The 18,349-nt window shown below is 37.0% G+C and overlaps 1 protein-coding gene across 1 annotated transcript in view; it reads left to right on the forward strand.

The window, feature by feature from the left end:
* LOC132099089 (copine-8-like) overlaps positions 1–18,349 on the forward strand; it is a 230,629-nt gene that overhangs the window by 161,939 nt on the left and 50,341 nt on the right. Inside the window, exons 10-13 of the mRNA XM_059505532.1 lie at positions 1,506–1,547; positions 1,932–2,007; positions 3,225–3,278; positions 12,371–12,432. Of these exons, the coding sequence (XP_059361515.1) occupies positions 1,506–1,547; positions 1,932–2,007; positions 3,225–3,278; positions 12,371–12,432 (234 nt within the window). The remainder of the gene's footprint in view (positions 1–1,505; positions 1,548–1,931; positions 2,008–3,224; positions 3,279–12,370; positions 12,433–18,349) is intronic.

Here is an 18,349-nt window from a genome sequence, read left to right on the forward strand (position 1 = left end):
TAGGAGAAATTATTTTACAGTTAAACATAATATTAAGAGACATGAGACAACAGAAGAGAATCCCAACCGCTACATGGTATTCCATCATGAGTAGCTCAAATAGGGCTCTTGCTGTGTGGTGATAAAGTGGGAAGCTTCCTCCCAGTAGCGGCACTCACTGATGAGCATCGATCGGTACTGTGACGCACTCTCCCACACAATGCCTCAGCTTTAAGAGAGGGACTGACAGATGGATAGGAAGAGCACTGGGCATCAGGAGGAGTCTGGGACACGAGATAAGCCAGCACACACGCTCTAATAAAGATGCACGGAGTGTCTCGCTGTTGATAACACTGAGAATAGGTGCTAAGGGATGCTGTGGGGATTGGGTTGTTGTTAGCATGTGTTGCGTTAAAGCTATATGTAATTGACAGAGCTGTTCTATTTGAACTGTGCAAACTCATCACTCACCTGTCATGCCACGGACAGCAAGAGTTGTAATTATTTTCTGTCAAAATGCACTAATCCGGCCCTCTAACCCTGGTGTATGAAATATTTTAAAATTTCCTCTCTGAAAAGAAATGTGGCATGGAAGGGAAAGTAAACAGATTTTTGAGAGATTGTAGTAATAATCCCAGTTTTGGAAAGGTTAGTTCTGGCTCTAAAATCTGACCGGCCATGTTGAAAAAAAATAAAAAATATATACATTTGAATTTCATATTGCATGCCGAACCAGAACTCTAAGAATCTCAACCAGCCGCCTGGAGTTGTGTCATATTGGAATTATGAAATTGACTCTAATTGTTATAGTTGTTATACTGTAATTAGGAAAAAAAAATATGGTATATAATTTTTAAGATGTTCAGCTTTTCACATAAGCATAAGGTTCTTCAAGGTTTGAAAAAAACAATAAAGAGGTTAATTAATTCAGCATTTTAAGTTATTTTTATTTTTTCCTGTCATCAATAATAAGGCCGTATACATATTCTTTTTTTGGTGTAATGATTATTACCATGGAAACAAACTATTCCTTAGTCCAAGACATGAACAGCTCTGTAGTTTCAGAGTGTGGTCATCTCATGAATATAGTAATTCCAACGTGACATGAACACAGCTTTAAACTAATGAACTATAATACTTTTGAACAGTTTATTAGAAATTATTTATAATGCATGCACATCACTATTACTGTTGTTCAGTGTTAAACTTTGTCACGCAGTGTTTGTGCTATGGAATTAATTATTCATAAATTACATCACAACACAATGATACATTAAATTGTGTGGGTTGCTATAGAGAGGTGTGCTGTTACTTTTTGTTAGTGAATTACAATTTCATCTGGCAGAATGGTCAGAATGGAGATATCAAATTTTTCTTATCATTCTCAACATGCATAACAATGTACAAGATTTGGAATATTGTCTAGAGCTGTATTCAAATTCACACAAATTTAAATTTACACAAAGGCACAATGTAAAATGCTCCTCTCTCTCTCTCTCTCTCTCTCTCTCTCTCTCTCTAAACAGAACGATCAAGGTTGAAGTTTATGACTGGAACCAGGATGGCGGGTACTGAACAGTCACATGAAGCTTAATATACACACCTGACACAAACATTAATTTGAGATGTAATGTACTGTTAGATAAAGTCTTCTCACAGGGACACACTGAATGAGCATGAAATTAGACAGAAATGCTCTTATGATGATATTGTCCATTTCAAGCACTTTTTTTATTTATTTTTTAGTTTATTGGTGTTGTATTTATTTATAATATTGTATTTATTATTCTGGTGAAAACGTGTGAAAACATGCCAAATATAGATGCAAAAGCCCAAGACGCACACCTTTGTGTTACAAAACTCATCCACACATGCAGAAAATCAATTCCTCAGAGTCCCTAAAGGAACATGTAATGGCTTAAAAAATTCTGTGTATATGTGTGTTTACACAGTCATGAATTAATTGGAGAATTCAGCACAAGCTACAGAGAACTGAAAAGAGGCCAGTCAGAATTTAACGTGTATGAGGTAATCTTATTTTATTAATCTATATTTTAATCATTTGCAGAGCTCATTATCATGGTATTTACATGGCACAACAAATACACTGTAGCTTACAGTATTTATTTACTTTTATTATTCAAGTTGACTCCACATTTTTTAATTATTAAGAATATCATGAACCTATAGACCCAGACAACCTATAAGGTTGATTATAAATGCTCTACTAAATTCCATACATTACAGCTCTCGGTGTGTGGGTACCAGAAAAAAACTAAGAAACACGTAAAAACAACAGATCTCAGTGTACAAGTGTATATCTGAATTATTCAACATAACTGATTTTGACATTTATCAGCACAAATGATTTTGACATTTAACATATTTTTCCACTTAAGTAGATTCAGTTGGCCTGCATATATCAGACCAGGTCTAGAGCACTTGGAATGTTAGTCATGGAGCTTGTCATTGCCATTTTCCAGCCATTTATTTATTTATTAATATATTTATAATTTTAGCAGGACTTTTGACCAGTATTTCAGAATGTAATCAGATGTAATTGAATTATTTCATAGATACACAGCATATACATATATTAGCTGTTTTTGCTGCTTTATCTTTATTGTCTCGATTTACTGTAAACACCATCTTTCAGCCCAATGTTGAATTTACTCAAATTTAGTTTTAGTCTATAATTTATAAACTGCCTGTCCTTTAATAACAATTACATTGTGCAACACAATCCAAGGTGTAATGTGCAACTAAATTGTCTAAATTCACACTGAAAATATGATAGATAGATAGATAGATAGATAGATAGATAGATAGATAGATAGATAGATAGATAGATAGATAGATAGATAGAAGATGTCAGTAAAAGTGTACATTAATAACTAATTTTAAAATTTAATTCCATTTGTGGAACGCGTCAAGCAATTTCTTTCCTTAATTTTTAAATTCTTATTACATTTCTAACAGTTGTTTGTTACACAGTATTAAAACAGTCTAAAAGGAATGAAATTATATTTTAAGGCTAATGTCAACACATTAAGAAAAGCAATTTCTACATTAAATAAAAAATTGCTTAAATTTAACTCTAGAGTGTAGATGTGGTGGTGTTCTGTAATGTCATGCAGTGCATGCATCTCAATTATGTAGCATTTATTCAGTCTTATACAAATTCCACTATCCCATAAGTGATTATAATCACACTTTTTTCTTCTTCATCTTTTATTTCTGCACAGGTCATAAACCCCAAGAAGAAAGCCAAGAAGAAAAATTATCACAACTCTGGAACTGTAAGCATACATTTTTCATGCTACACTCTTGCTATTGTACCATTTTGTTGATTCAGAAGCATACACTAAGTAGACATTCAAAAGGCCCTTTTTACCGCCGCGGCGGCGGTAAAAAGTGCATTTGTTGCTTTTGACCGCTGAGTGGCGCTTTAACTACAAGTTATCAAACAAGCGCATCAAAGCACATTTTCGCTAATAGACGTCAGTTTTGCCACGCTGATGTGTTAGATTTGATGGCTTCAGTCAGGGAAAATGACAGAAAAACACTGTAGTTAAAATATTTCATATATTTAATATTTAATATCCACGGACGAAAGTTTGGTACTTATGAAGTTATGTGCATTTCTTAGAACGAATTCAAGCAGGATAAATGTCAAGCCTGTGCCTGTGCTTATATTTTCCTTAAGCTGCATGGTATTAAACCATATTTTAGATTTGACACATTTAAAAGGTGTGCAGTATTATTTATATCATATTAATTATGCGTTATATTATTCAAAAGAAATTGTGGTTTACTTTGCATCGGAGCATTAAAAGTGGTAGCCTATTTTAGGGGGGTAGGCTACATGGATTAATATGCAAAATGTCAATATTTTCATATATTATGCCTATATTTTAATTCATATTTTCAATATAAATATATTTTTTCCTTTAATAAAACAACATGGATTTTTGTTATTCGTTACCTGTCCTTTAACTTGTTGGGGAAAAAACATTTGTCTGTAAACTTATTAAGAAATTGTTGCATGTTTAAACATGAAGCACTGTATAATTTCGTTCCCATTATTTATGCCTAATTAGCCTAAAACAAGAAACGAATAAAATTAAACCATCACGATTAAATCTTTGAAACTCTAATAAATGGACTGATTAATAAACTGTTCTCACGATTAAACTCAAGTTCTCAAGATGTAAAAAATAGCTTTAGTAATTGACAACTTAAGTGATTTTAAAGGGAGCCTTCTTTACTAGCTTTTAAAGTTGGGCAATAGCATATGGCCTAAAAAAAAAAAAAATCTAATTTATGATTTAAACCGATTTTTAAATCAATATTCAAATGACGAGGAAATTTTACAAAACAAGTTTTAACATAGTTCTTTATCATTCATTTAGCAGTCAAATTTATAACTGCAACAAGATGATTTAAAAAAACAGTAATGTTATTACCTTAATGCTAGAAAAACCTTTATTTTTATTTATTTATTTATTTATTTAATACTAGCCCATCATGCATCTAACCATCCACTCGGCGTTAAGAGCTGTTAAGATTAAAACTGGCAGCTCAGCAGTGAGTCAGTGTCATGGACGGAGGACCTGTTAATATATTTTCTAGTCTATATTTCCATCTCGTTATGCCGCTGGTTTAGGTTTTTTTTTTTTTCTTATAGAACTTATTTGTAAATAGAGCAGACACTTTCTGTGTGTCTACACCAGACATGAGAGTTGTCATCCGTGCCCCACAGCGAAAAGTGTGTCTAAACTTGATGACATCACACTATAGTGTCAAATCATCTGAACACAGTGACAGAACATTTTGTCATAAACAGAACGAGCATCAGTTCACTGATGGGGATCTTTTATTGGATGAACTCAACCCATGTGTCCGGTGCGTATTTTATTGTTTTATTTAGCCCTGCTTGTTTAAATTTTTTTAATTAAATATCTGTATTGATTGCATGGTCATATTATCGAATTATTTACTGCCATGCGACCTACAAAAGTAAAGCTTGGCGAGTTGATCAACGAGCATTGCTGCAGGTTGATTTTTGGCGGATTTGCTGTGCTTGTGTTCCCGCGGTCATCTTCATTTCGTCGGGTGAAACATCTCTCTCACTCGCAGCAGAGTCTGTGAGCAGCAACAACTTCCCCTCCGCGCGCTCTGATACCAGAAACATGCTCCACCTTCACTCCGTGAATAAAGTATTTCAGTATGTTTGAAATGTTATGTTCATAAAGTAGCATATAAAATAATAATAATAAATAAATAAAAAATAACAGGAGAGTTTCAAAGTGGTTTAAGCTATTTTGTGTAAACTTATTTCCCTATATCACATGCCCAACTAATAACGTTGTAAGCATAAATCTTTAATTGCTGCTTTCTGCTGTGAACATTTTGTTTGTGATGAAAATAACAGTACATTTTTGTCAGTTATTTTATCTAAACAGATCGATTAACTTCAAGATTTCAAAATCAGATAGCATGCTGATAATGTAGTAGTACTGTAAGATTACATTTGTTTGAATGCATTATTGCGAAAGCGGTTGAGTGTGAATCTGTTTAAACCATGCTTTAACCCGAAAATAATCAGTAAAAGAAACAGACAATCTCTTAACATCCCACTCGACTCTTGCAGTCAATGTAACCTTCTGATCAAGCTATAGCTAAATATGTTTAACATGAATTCTTGCTGAATATGCAGTTATATTATGGGCTGTTGACATGAATTGTACTCGTGATGGAGCGCTCTTGGAGCAAGTGAAAACCACGACGCTCATATTCTAGTGTTTGTGCAAAAATTATTAATGCGCATTAATGACAGAGAGGCGCCGTCTCATCACTTTAATTTTTTTCCTGATAATGAGTTTATATATTTTTTAATTAACATAATATCGTGGTGTATCACATACATTAAAACATCTACAGTAAGCTTGAAATGTTTTTTAAACGAAAACGAATTGTGCAATTTGTGTTGCATTTCTCTCGTTGGAGAGAGCCAGGACTGTGAATTTCATCTTGCAGCCGACAAGAAAACATTTGTTTATTAATAAATAATTAAAATGTCTCATTTTTCACAATTATTAGGCTACTTCTGCTAGTGCTTTGTTGCAAACTTAATGCATGTGCTTGAGCGCGGAATATATTAAGATTTATGTAAATTTAATATAAACCTCTGATTAGTTGAATATAACAAATGAACGACTAGAACTAGAAAAATCTTACTTGAGGGCAGACCATTTTTTTGTGTATAACCAAAACAACAGTCCTTTATAAACCAGTTCAGCAAGTGAAAGCCTCATAAGACACTGTCCATATGAAAGAGCAAGAGATTCACACCTTTATCTCGACCCCCACAAGCCATAAATAACTACCCCCAAAAAACCCAACCCCCTCCAGCTGAACTGAATTCGGTCTGTTTTTTAACTCTGAGGAACGGTGTGTTTTCATGTTACTGAGTTGAAACTTGCCTGCACTCAGTAACACTACTCTCTGTATTCATTATTTTCTCGCAGCCCATATTATTATTTTCACAAGACCATAATGATAATAACAAATTATCAATTGATAATGAACCATTATTTTACAAAAATCATTGTTATTTGTGAACATAGCGTTTGCGGAAGGCTTTAAGACCAAGCGGAATCCTCTGTTCCCGCCTCACAGCGCGGGACTCGCGCACAGTGATGCAGCTTCACTGTCTGCGGTTTGATTTTACTAAATCAGATTGAGGCCAATACAACTTATTGATCATGAGCCCAACATTTAGCTAGGCAGGAAAACATTCATTCTAAAGGAAGGAAGACGTATTTTATTGAGCTGATGCTGTTAAATAGAGAGAGAGAGAGAGAGAGAAACTAGTCTAGGGCTATTCTTAAACTTGGAGCTCATTATATTGAAGTACAAATCCAAACACCAGAAACATTATGCATTTTATCAATAAGGAAATGTTATGAAAAGTATGCATTTTATTTATTCACATGCTGTATGGTTGAAATAATATTTAAGTTCACAACTTTAAGTTCCGTTGTTTATAAAAATGCTTTATTGGCTAATGTTTCATAAACCTTCAGTTGTTATGCTCTTAAATCCATGCCATTAGTAATTTCACAGTATTTTTACCACCTAAATCACTAATCTTTAAAAGTCACAATTCTACAATGGTATTTTTTAATGACATTATTTTATTATTATTATTATTATTATTATTATTTTAATAATTGTAGCCTACATATATAGGTGAAACAAAACAAATATTCGGATAGTCCCTTATTTTCTTAAAGAATAAACACATATTTTCTACAAGAATAAACATTATAACATATTATTAATTAATAAAAATAATTTAAGCAATTAAAACCTTTATTTTAAAACTTGAATTTAAATACTATTAAACTAACTCAAGGAGTTTATAAGTAAAAAAGGATAAAATGTCACAGTGCATGTTAAATAGTCTAAATGAACTTGTGTTAATAATATAATTAGAACTAACAATATAATTCGATTTTTTTTAATGAACAATTCCTGTACAAAATGGGACAGCAACCTTTATATCAAACATTTTTAAATCGTCCACAGCTGATCATCGCGGGAGGCTGATCTTTGCCAGAGCGCGTGAAGTGAATGTGATGAAAAAAGTCATTTTCAGATGCAATGAAAAAAAAAAACCTGGATAGCCTAGATTAGGCCCTCGCTCTGCTCTGAAGTATAAAATTTAAACGGATTAATTGCCTATTTTCATTTGCTGCATGTTTTATTTGTTTTTTAATTTTTAAACACGCTAAAAAATAAATTAAGTTTGTCAGAGGAAAAAATATATAAGTCGTCTATAGGTAGGGTGACCACCTGCTAATAAGCCCAAGGGGGGACAAGGGGTATGTTTCTGAGGGACAATGTGGGACACTGCCTTGCGCGGCGGTGCCCCCACCCCATGGGCAGACTCACTGATAGTGGTTTACCCATTTCTAGCACATACCACCTTACATGGTATATTAATAATGCCCTATTCCCCTAAACATGTGTAATTGCTGATGTATGCTCATGACAGAATTGACAGATGCACTTCCACTTACGATTTACTTATTTTATTTACGTTTCTATCTATATAGCCTACCAGTCAACTGTTTTTGAACAGTAAGATTTTTTTATGTTTTTACAGAAATCTCTTCTGCTCACCAAGCCTGCATTTATTTGAAATATTTTTACTATTAAAATAAAAAAATAATAAAATGTAATTTATTCCTGTGATTTAAAGCTGAATTTTCAGCATCATAACTCCAGTCTTCAGTGTAACATCCTTCAGAAATCATTCTCATATGCTGATTTGCTGATTATCAATATTTAAAACAGATGAGCACATTTTTTTCAGCATTCTTTGATGAATAGAAGGATCCAAAGATTAGCAATTATGTGAAATAAAAAGCTTTCGCAACACTATACACTATTCCATTCAAAAGCTTAGAGTCAGTATAATTTTTTTTTTTGGGGGGGGGGGGGGGGGGGGGGTAAATTATAGAAATGAATACTTTTATTTAGCAAGGATTCTTTAAATTGAACAAAAGTGATGATAAAGCCATCATTTTACAAAATATTTATATTTCAGCTAAATCTTCTGAACTTTCTATTCATCAAAGAAACCTTAAAAATTACATTTTAAAATTTATTAAAATAGAAAAGTTATTTTAAATAGGCTATTAAAAATATTTCAAAATTTTACTGTTTTGCTGTACTTTATCAAATGAATGCAGGCTTGGTGAACAGAAGATACTTCTTTATAAAACATTAACAAGCTTACTGTTCAAAAACTTCTGACTGGTAGGATACTATAGGCAACTTAAATTTTTCTCTAATTTCTAGCTTTTAATTGGCTTAGAAATCTATAACCGCTGGACAATAACAAATAATGATTTGTTTATATACTACAAACACTTTTTTATCACATAATATGGCAGAATACTTTTTATACTGTAATAATAGCATTTTTCATATACTTTATTTATCACCTCCTGGAGATGACTTGAAAAAAACACATATTGTCGCAATCGTGTCTGTTTTTCTCATAGACTGTATAAAACGTTTTTCTGTGAAAACAACTGTTTACATACAGGGATAGTTGGACGCTGTTGCCCATATTAGGAGTTTCCTGGTATGATTTTCTGCACGAGAGCGCCCTCCGGCTTCGAGTATGAATTAAACACACACTGACTTCAGGAGAGTTTTAGCGCTCCGTGGTGTTTGTCTCGCCTTCTAGGTCCAAATAAAACATCAGGTCATGCGCAAACTATCACTTAACTATCACAACTATCAACTAACACTTGACCGAAAAAGTGCGGGGGACGAATTTCCGTGTTATGAAAAAAAAAACAGTTTGAAACAGGACACACTTTTTCTCACTTTCTCCACTTTTGAATTGGAAAGCATGCATCTAAAAGTTCCTTCCCAGTGTGTCTGGTATGCACGTGCGTGCGCTGTCATGACAACAATGAAAAAGTTGACAACAACCTAGTCAGCAGTTCAACTGATGGGTGGGTGTGGCAACAGTAGCGTGCTGAACTGTCAAGTAATGTTCGTTTGGCTGCCTGGGGCTCGAGGATATAGAGCGACCAACTTTTTTTGAGCAAGCAATGATTATGCGTGACAGTCTCAATTTGTGGGACGCATGAATTGGGCTTCAAACGCTGTGCGCGCACGCGCTATGCGGGACGGGTGGTCACCCTATCTATAGGTTGCATTTTAACGGATTCATCACCTATTTTCTGTTTGCTGCATGTTTTTTTTTTAAACACGCTAAAAAATAAATCAGAGTTTGTGATAGGAAAAAATATAAGTCAGGTATAAATAGGGATGTGTACTGGAATGGAAAAAAAATAATGTACTATGTATTTTTGCTTAATAATGTTATCGTGCACATCTTATCTCACCAAACATTTCTAATGTGCGATCATATTAAGACATTTTCTGTGAGATCTGCGAGATCTCTCATGCGCGCCGTGGAGGCTGTCTGTCAGTCACACACACACCACAACGAGCACGGCGCACGCACACGCATTAACTGTATGTAAACTCCTGCTTAATAATAAAGAGTGAAGATGGCGAAGAGATGTGCTTAATGTTATCGTGCACATTTTATCTCACCAAACATTTCTAATGTGTGATCATATTAAGACGTTCGTCTGTGAGATCTGCAATCTCTCATGCGCGCCGCATTATAAAAATAATAAAACCTATATTTCCCTCAAGACTTAGTCATGTTTCTGTGGTTGTTTTAACTTAAACGTGTCTGCTTTTATTTTAGCCAATTTATTTTCAATAAACTAAAACAAAAATAATAATAAAAAAAGGAAAACGAATACAACTCGTTATCAGACTGTAAAAAAAATATGATGAAAAAGTCATGACAACACTTTTTTAAGGTTTGGCTACTTTAACTTATAGAAATAATTTAAGAAATTTAATGCGTTTTTATACTAGTTTAAATCTGAATTTTTAATACTATTAAACTGAATTTAAAATCTCATGGAATTTTAAGTTTAAACGGGTGGAAATACCACAATGAATGTTAAATATAGCCTAAATAACAGAAGACCTTGATTGCATGTTACCATGAAAATAACAAAATAATTAGATTTTTTTTTTTTATTAACAATTCATGTTTAAAATGGGACAGCAACCTTTATATCAAACACTTTTATGTCATCTACAATTGAGCAACGCGAGAGGAAGGTATTGCGCAAGAGCGCACAAGTGAATGTGAAGAGATTTTTTAGGTTGTAGGAGGATTATTTTTATTCTTAAATTTTCATATGCAATGAAAAAAATGGGATAAACACGAAATAAATAAGTAAATACAATAAATTGATATACAGTATATCCATCCATCCAAATGTTTCCATATTCGTGATGTTGCGTATTTGCAGCTAAACTATTATTTATTAGGTAAAATAGGCTTTGTAGTTCACGTGTTTCAGTATCGACGGAAACATATTATAATGAGCAAAAATATGCCACAGTAGACCGCTGCTCATGCTGAACTGCGCTGTTTACAATGAATATGTGCGCGTGAGGCACCAGCGCATAAAACAGCTGAAATATACCATACTCAATTTTTGCTCACACAGTTAAGGCATAATTGGAGACAGTTTGAAAAATCAAGAACAATAGCAGTTAATAAGAATTATTGCTGTTAGTGCGGTCTTAATGCTGGACCGTTCTCATTTCGTTCCTCATATGGAACTTGAAGGATTTTATTTATTCATTTTTGCTAAGAGCAAACCAGAATGAAAATATATATTTTTAATCCGTGTGTGTGTGTTCCTATATATATATATATATATATATATATATATATATATATATATATATATATATATATATATATAGGAACACACACACAGATTAGAACATTTTATATTTTTATTCTGGTCTGTTTATATATATATATATATATATACCTAGTAATGACTGTTTAATGACAATAGCATGCAGTAAGACTTTGTGTAAAGGACTTTCTTTTACATTTTTACTGTAGCCTAAGACTATCCCACATTTTAAATTAACTCTTACTATAAAGTTTATAATGGTTTTTAAGGATGTTAAAATGTTATAATATAATGCTATTGATGTTTTACTTGTCCTTTCATCTTAGTTTACAAACCGTCATTTTATTATTACAGTCAGTTCAAAATTCGTCCCTTTGCGCCACCTGGCGGTAGTTAAGTGAATTATTTTAACACGCGACTGAATTCGGCACCGCCGCGGTGGTAAAGCCCATTTAACTTGTCCTCCTACTGTATTGCTAACTTGCTGACTACACATTTATGCAATTTACAGTCCTCATAAAGTTTAAGATACGCTGTCAAAGATTTTGAACACGTTTCAGCCATTTATCCCCACAAATTTATATTATCTTCATTCCATTTTAGTCCAGGATTACTCTTAATTTCATGCACATTCTACTAGGCTACTTGCAATGCTGACAATAAAATGTAACACAAGATAAAAGTAAATATTAATTTATGAATGTGCATTGCGCTTGCTTTAGATAAACTCTATCTCTAAAGTATGCTTGAGGCAATATTTCTTTACTTATATATTGTCTTTTCATTTATTAAAAAAAAAAAACCTGGCTATGCGTTCTGTATTAGACTAACTGAGACTTGTCATGGCACTTGTATACTGTTGTTGTTCTCTTGTTGACCTGACTGCTTCTATTGTTCATTTGTAAGTCGCTTTGGATAAAAGTGTCTGCTAAATTATTAAATGTAAAATATAAATGTATATCAGAATCAGTTTTACTTAGAAGATTCCATGTAATGTTGATATAGCAACATATCAACACGAAGAATCATCATGGGGTTTCTTGACTTCATGTTTTCAGGTGACACTGCGGTCGTTTTTCAGTGAAATTGAATTCACCTTCCTGGATTACATGAAAGGCGGGTAAGTGATGCTTTGCTCATTTAATTTACACACACTTGTTTTCTTTACAATCAGCTTCTGAGGTGGAAACCCCAATAGACAACACATGCCTGTGGAAAGCAAAGTGACTTGGTGCTTTTAAATTCTCACATTTCCAGTGGTGATAACACAGCTGTATTTAGCTTTGATCCCAAACCACCCCCAACGCAGTCTGTGTCCTCAACAGCAGGTCTCGACAGATTCTTGATGTCCTTTTTGAGGGCTTCTGGGTAATTACACTGGCAGTACAGATGACAGAGTTCATACAAACATCATGAGTGACCAAGTCTATTCATGGCAGATAATAGTTGAGGATGAATTGCTAATCTTAGCACAGGTGTTTGCTATGTATGTGCTATTAAATGCGAGCGGTAGGCAGGGTGCATCCATGCATGGCAGATCGCACACCCACATTGAGCAATGCTTTTTATTATGGTGACAAGAGGGAGGCTGTGTTCACCTCTGCTGTGACACCACACCGCATGACGTCTATTTTAATGGCTACTCCTTCCTTTTATTCTAAGATGTTTTGGTGAAAGGTCAGTGTACTTGAGCTGAATTTGTCCACTCCTGGAGGGTAAAGTCTGCATGTGTCTCTCACACTTCCTGTAACAGTACTGGAATGTCCAGCTTATCATTTATTGATATAATCCATATAGAAATAATGGAATGAATAACCCATTAGTGCACTTGTTTTGGATTCAGGATTGGAGGTAGTCAGTAAATAATGACAGCAGTGATTTAAGGGTCAACGATGTATACGAGTGTCAAGAAAGGAAGACAAAGCTGAAAAGCTTTTAAAAGGAGTTGCGTCAAGTTCTTACTTTTTGTATTCATGTTGATTTAATGTGGTTTTGTCATTTGTATGTCTCATTATATTTAGTGTATAAGCTACTTTTATGATTCTTTTGTGTTGGTTCTGGAGCTTTTACAGCCGTGGTCACAGCTGTTTGAAGATTCTTCAAAAATATCTGTGGACAAAAATAACATGTAAGAATGAACAAAAGCAGAATTATAATTTTTGGCTGAACTTTTCCTTTTAACATGTTCAGTAGATAGAAAGACATGCAAGTGCATATACTGTATAGTAAGTGAATTATTTGTGGTGTTATTTTTCAGGAGACAACTCCAAAGCAATGTTTCTTGGCAGTAATGGCAGCTGTGTTTCAGTGCACGTCATTGTGTGAATGGCTAAAGTGGAAAGTTGTGTAGGGCTGTAAATGGATTTTGTCGAGAACTCGCTCGCATTACTAATGGAAACCACATTTTCAGTTTCCCTATTTATGCAAATTTTTCCTCTGCCATGATAAAAGCTTCTCTGCACCTGTTGGGTGTTGCAGTATGAAACATTCTTAGTGTAATTCTGCATGACAGTGTTTGTGCTGTAGCCCACAGCAAAATACTCCAACTAACTATGATCATACTTTGCTAAAGACAAAGATTTAAAGATAGTTAGAGAAATTGTAGCTGTAAATTTAGTTACAATTAAATTTTTAATTTGTATTTTTTTCTGATTCTCCAATATAATTGTAAAAACATTTCAGGTTATGTATGTGACCTGGTTCCCTGAGAAGGGAACAAGAAGCTGCGTAATTGCGTTGATGCTATCAAAACACTTCCTTGTGAGCCAATGCCTTAAGCATGTGTCTGATTGGCAGAACGTAATGACATGGTGATGCAATGTAGTGCATGGCCAAGGCTATAAACAGAAGCCTGAAATGCATCCCACCAAATTTTACTTGCCAGAAGGAGGCACACAGGCATAGCCTAGGCATGGCAATGAGACGTAGCGTCTCCTTTCCTAGGGAATTGGGTTACCTACATAACCTGAGACGTTCCCGTTCGAAGAGGAACTTGGACACTGCATCATGGCGTTATCATTATGGGAAAATCAATACCAAAGCACAAACCAGACATAAAAGGTGGAAGACAGAATGAAAGATACAGTGTGTACATTACACCTGTTACTGTACTGTATATCAACTGAATTCTTACAAGTGCATCTGAATTTATTAAATATTACATTTAAAATGAACATTAAATTTATTTATTTCAATATTTCAGATCCACCTAGAAAATATTTAATTCATCAAATATTTCATATTTTTATATTGTGTTATATTCCCTGCTAACTCTATATTCATTTAATTGACACTTATTTCAATTGCTATTACTGAATGCTTTACTGTGATAAACAGCTAGTGTTTCTCCCCCTATCTTGCTTATTGCCATCTCCCTGTCATCTGTCTTTCTGTGGCATCCCTGAGCAATGATTGACACTAGTGTTGAGAGCACCTCATTAGCTCCAGGAGATGTAGAGCACAGTGTTCTAGAGAGACAGCCATTGTGATGAAGAACAATCCAATCTATTAATTGGTATTATGGAGCCCTCAAGGAGAAGAACTCTGGAAGCATCTGCAGTCGTAAAATACAGTTTTGGTTTCGTGTGTAGATTTCTCTCAAAGGACAGCTGTTGTGAGCCATGTTTGTGTGTTTAGAGGAAGATTTTGCATCCTGGAATGAGTCACACTAACAACTGTCTTTATTTATCATAGGGAGAAGATCCAGAGTTGTATGATTCATTAACTACAGTATGTTATGCTGTTGCAAGTTAGCTCTGCCCTTATTTGCTTTAATCCATGAGATTAATGGCAGAATGGATTTAGTGTTACTGTCATTAGTGTTCTGTCTCTTAGCATAACAGCTAATTAGCTCTCAGATGCAACAAAATAGGACTTACCTTACCAGAATATAGGAGGTGAATGAAGAGCAAGAGCACATACAAAACTTTATGGGAACATACTGCAAAATATGATGTACTATATCACATAATACGTTTTCATATATGGAAACTAGTGCTTAAATGTTTCTATGTAATGCAATATATGTATGGCTATAAATTGGTACATATAACGATATTTAGAAATAAAGACAAAAATAGCATTACATGGAATATTCATAAAGTTTTCTTCTTTTTTTTTTGTGAATGTATATTGAACATAAAATGTTCCAATATAAATATGAATGTATGTACACACATATACAGTATAAACACAAGAGCGTGTGTCTATTGCTAAACATCTAGTCGTAAAATTATTTTACACTTTATAAGTTTGCCACTGAAATGCAGGATTAACACCACAAAGCTAGGGTTTCATTACGTCTCGGTTACGTATGGTAACCCTTGTTCCCTGAAGGAGGGAACAGAGACGCCATGTCGGTGACCGACGAATATGGGATATCGCTTCGATAGACCAATCTACTTCGAGTGTAAACAATACGAGCCAATGCACATTGGCATGCAATTATTGCATCCAGCTGCCGCTGATCACTGCGTGAGTATAAGAAGGCTGCAGGTGCAATGCATTCCAGTTTTTCGTTGAGGAGCCGAGCCGGGGACCCGGCAGCTCAGCGGCGGTACAGCAACCATGGCAACGGGACGTGGCGTCTCCATTCCCTCCTTAAGGGAATGAGGGTTACCATACGTAACCGAGACGTTCCCTTTCAGTCGGTCACTCTCGACGCCACGTCGGTGACCGACAAATATGGGATCCCTATCAAAGTGCCATTGGTGCTGCCCCTTACAGTGCCCTGTGTGAGCCGCCTGCGCCCCTTTTTGGTGTAGGCCGGGGCTTAGAACAAGTAGCTCCACTCACCGTTGTCAAAGCACTTCCTCACTGGGTGAGATTGGATAACACTGGGAAAACGGAAGGAGGTCTCAGAGGCAAATACACATATAGCATCCGTTTATGAGTATACAGAGAAATTTGAGGTTATTAAAAACCCTCTCGGGAAGGCAGAAGTCTGCCGGGGAAACACGGGCTCTAAGGCTATACCGTGGACTATACACATACGAGTACCGCTTAGGTCTCAATATGGAACCCACCCTTCCATGGTTCTCACAGATACATCATGAAGGCCTGGCGCCGGATGTTCCGCCGCGTCCAGCTGCTTAGGGTGATGGAGGATCGCAACAGGGTCTAAATTACGGAGACTCTGGAGCAGTTTAAGCACGCTGACACTAACCGTGGCCTCTCAGTGCCACTACCCGTTTGAGGTGAGAACACTGGAGAAAACCAGCTCTACACGAAGGCTATAGAACCTAGCGAACGTGTTAGGGGTCGCCCAGCCTGCAGCTCTACAAATATCTGTCAGCGAGGCGCCACGAGCCAGCGCCCAGGAGGATGCAACACTTCTAGTTGAGTGAGCTCGCAACCTGAACGGGCAGGGCACTTCCTGAGCCTGATAAGCCAGGGTTATGGCATCCACATTCCAGTGGGCCATCCTCTGCTTAGAGACGGCACTCCCCTTCTGCCGGCCTCCATAACAGACAAAGAGCTGGTCTGAGGTCCTGAAGCTTTGTGTCCGGTCTACGTAGCACCTTAATGCTCGGACGGGACAAAACAAAGCCAGGGCTGGGTCTGCCTCCTCCAGGGGCAGCGCTTGCAGGTTCACCACTTGGTCTTTTAAGGGTGTAGTGGGAACCTTGGGCACGTAGCCAGGCCGGGTCCTCAGGATTACCTGGGAGTCAGCCGGCCCAAACTCTAGGCACGAATCGTCGACCGAAAATGCATGCAGGTCCCCTACCCTCTTGATGGAGGCCAGTGCAAGCAGGAGCAGAGTTTTCAATGAAAGAAACTTTAGCTCAACTGAATGCAAAGACTTGAATGGGCCCTGCTGTAGTGATTTAAGCACTAGAGACAGGTCCCAAGAGGGTATACAGGGGGGCCGGGATGGATTTAACCTCCTGGCCCTTCTAAGGAACCTGACGATGAGGTCATGCTCACCCAAAGACTTCCCATTCACAGGGTCATGGTACGCAGCAATAGCAGCAACCTGGACTTTGAGGGTGGAGGGAGACAGCCTTTGCTCCAGCCCTTGCTGCAGAAAGGACAGCACGACCGCAATCAGACATCTTCGGGGATCTTCTCAGCGAGAAGAACACCACTCGACGAACAGGTTCCACTTCAAGGCGTAAGCTTGTCTCATAGACGGCGCTCTTGCCGAAGTGATGGTGTTTGCTACCTCTTGGGGTAGGTCACCTAGAACCTCCTCGTCCCGTCCAGGGACCAGACATGGAGTTTCCAAAGGTCTGGACGCGGGTGCCAAATGGTGCCCCATCTCTGAGTCAGTAGATCCTTCGTCAGAGGAATTGGCCAAGGAGGGGCTGTCGCAAGGAGCACTAGTTCGGGAAACCAGGTCCGTGTGGGCCAATACGGCACTACTAGCAAGACTTGCTCCTCGTCCTCCCAGACCTTGCACAGTGTCTGTGCAGGAAGGCTCACTGGGGGAAACGCATAATTGCTTAGGTCCCGCGGCCAGCTGTGTGCCAGTACATCTGTGCCGAGAGTTCCCTCGGTCAGGAAGTAGAACAACTGGCAGTGAGAGGTCTCTGGAGAAGCAAACAGGTCTACCTGAGCGGCTCTGAACCACCTCCAAATCAGCTGGACCATCAGGGGATGGAGTCGCCATTCTACCGGGAGCATTGCTCGAGACAGCTCGTCGGCTGTATGACTGAGCAGGCCTGAAATGTGAATGGCACGAAGTGACCTCAGAACCTTCTGACTCCAAAGGAGGAGGTGGCGGGCAAGTTGCGACATGCGACGAGAGCGCAGACCACCTTGTCGGTTGATGTACGCAACAGTCGCAGTGTTGTCCATTCGGACCAGCACATGCTTGCCTCGTAACTTTGCATTTGAGACGATTCAAGGCAAGGTACGCTGCTAACAACTCTAGGCAATTGATGTGCCACTGCAGCTGCGGGCCCATCCAAACCCCTGAGACTGCATGCCCGTTGTACGTGGGCCCCCAGCCGGTGGTGGAGGCATCTGTGTAAACCACAGCATGCCTGGAGATCTGCTCTAGGGGCACCCCTGCCCAGAGAAATGCAAGATCTGAC

This window comes from Carassius carassius, chromosome 22 (assembly GCF_963082965.1).
Source record: "Carassius carassius chromosome 22, fCarCar2.1, whole genome shotgun sequence".
NCBI classification, from domain to species: Eukaryota; Metazoa; Chordata; class Actinopteri; order Cypriniformes; family Cyprinidae; genus Carassius; species Carassius carassius.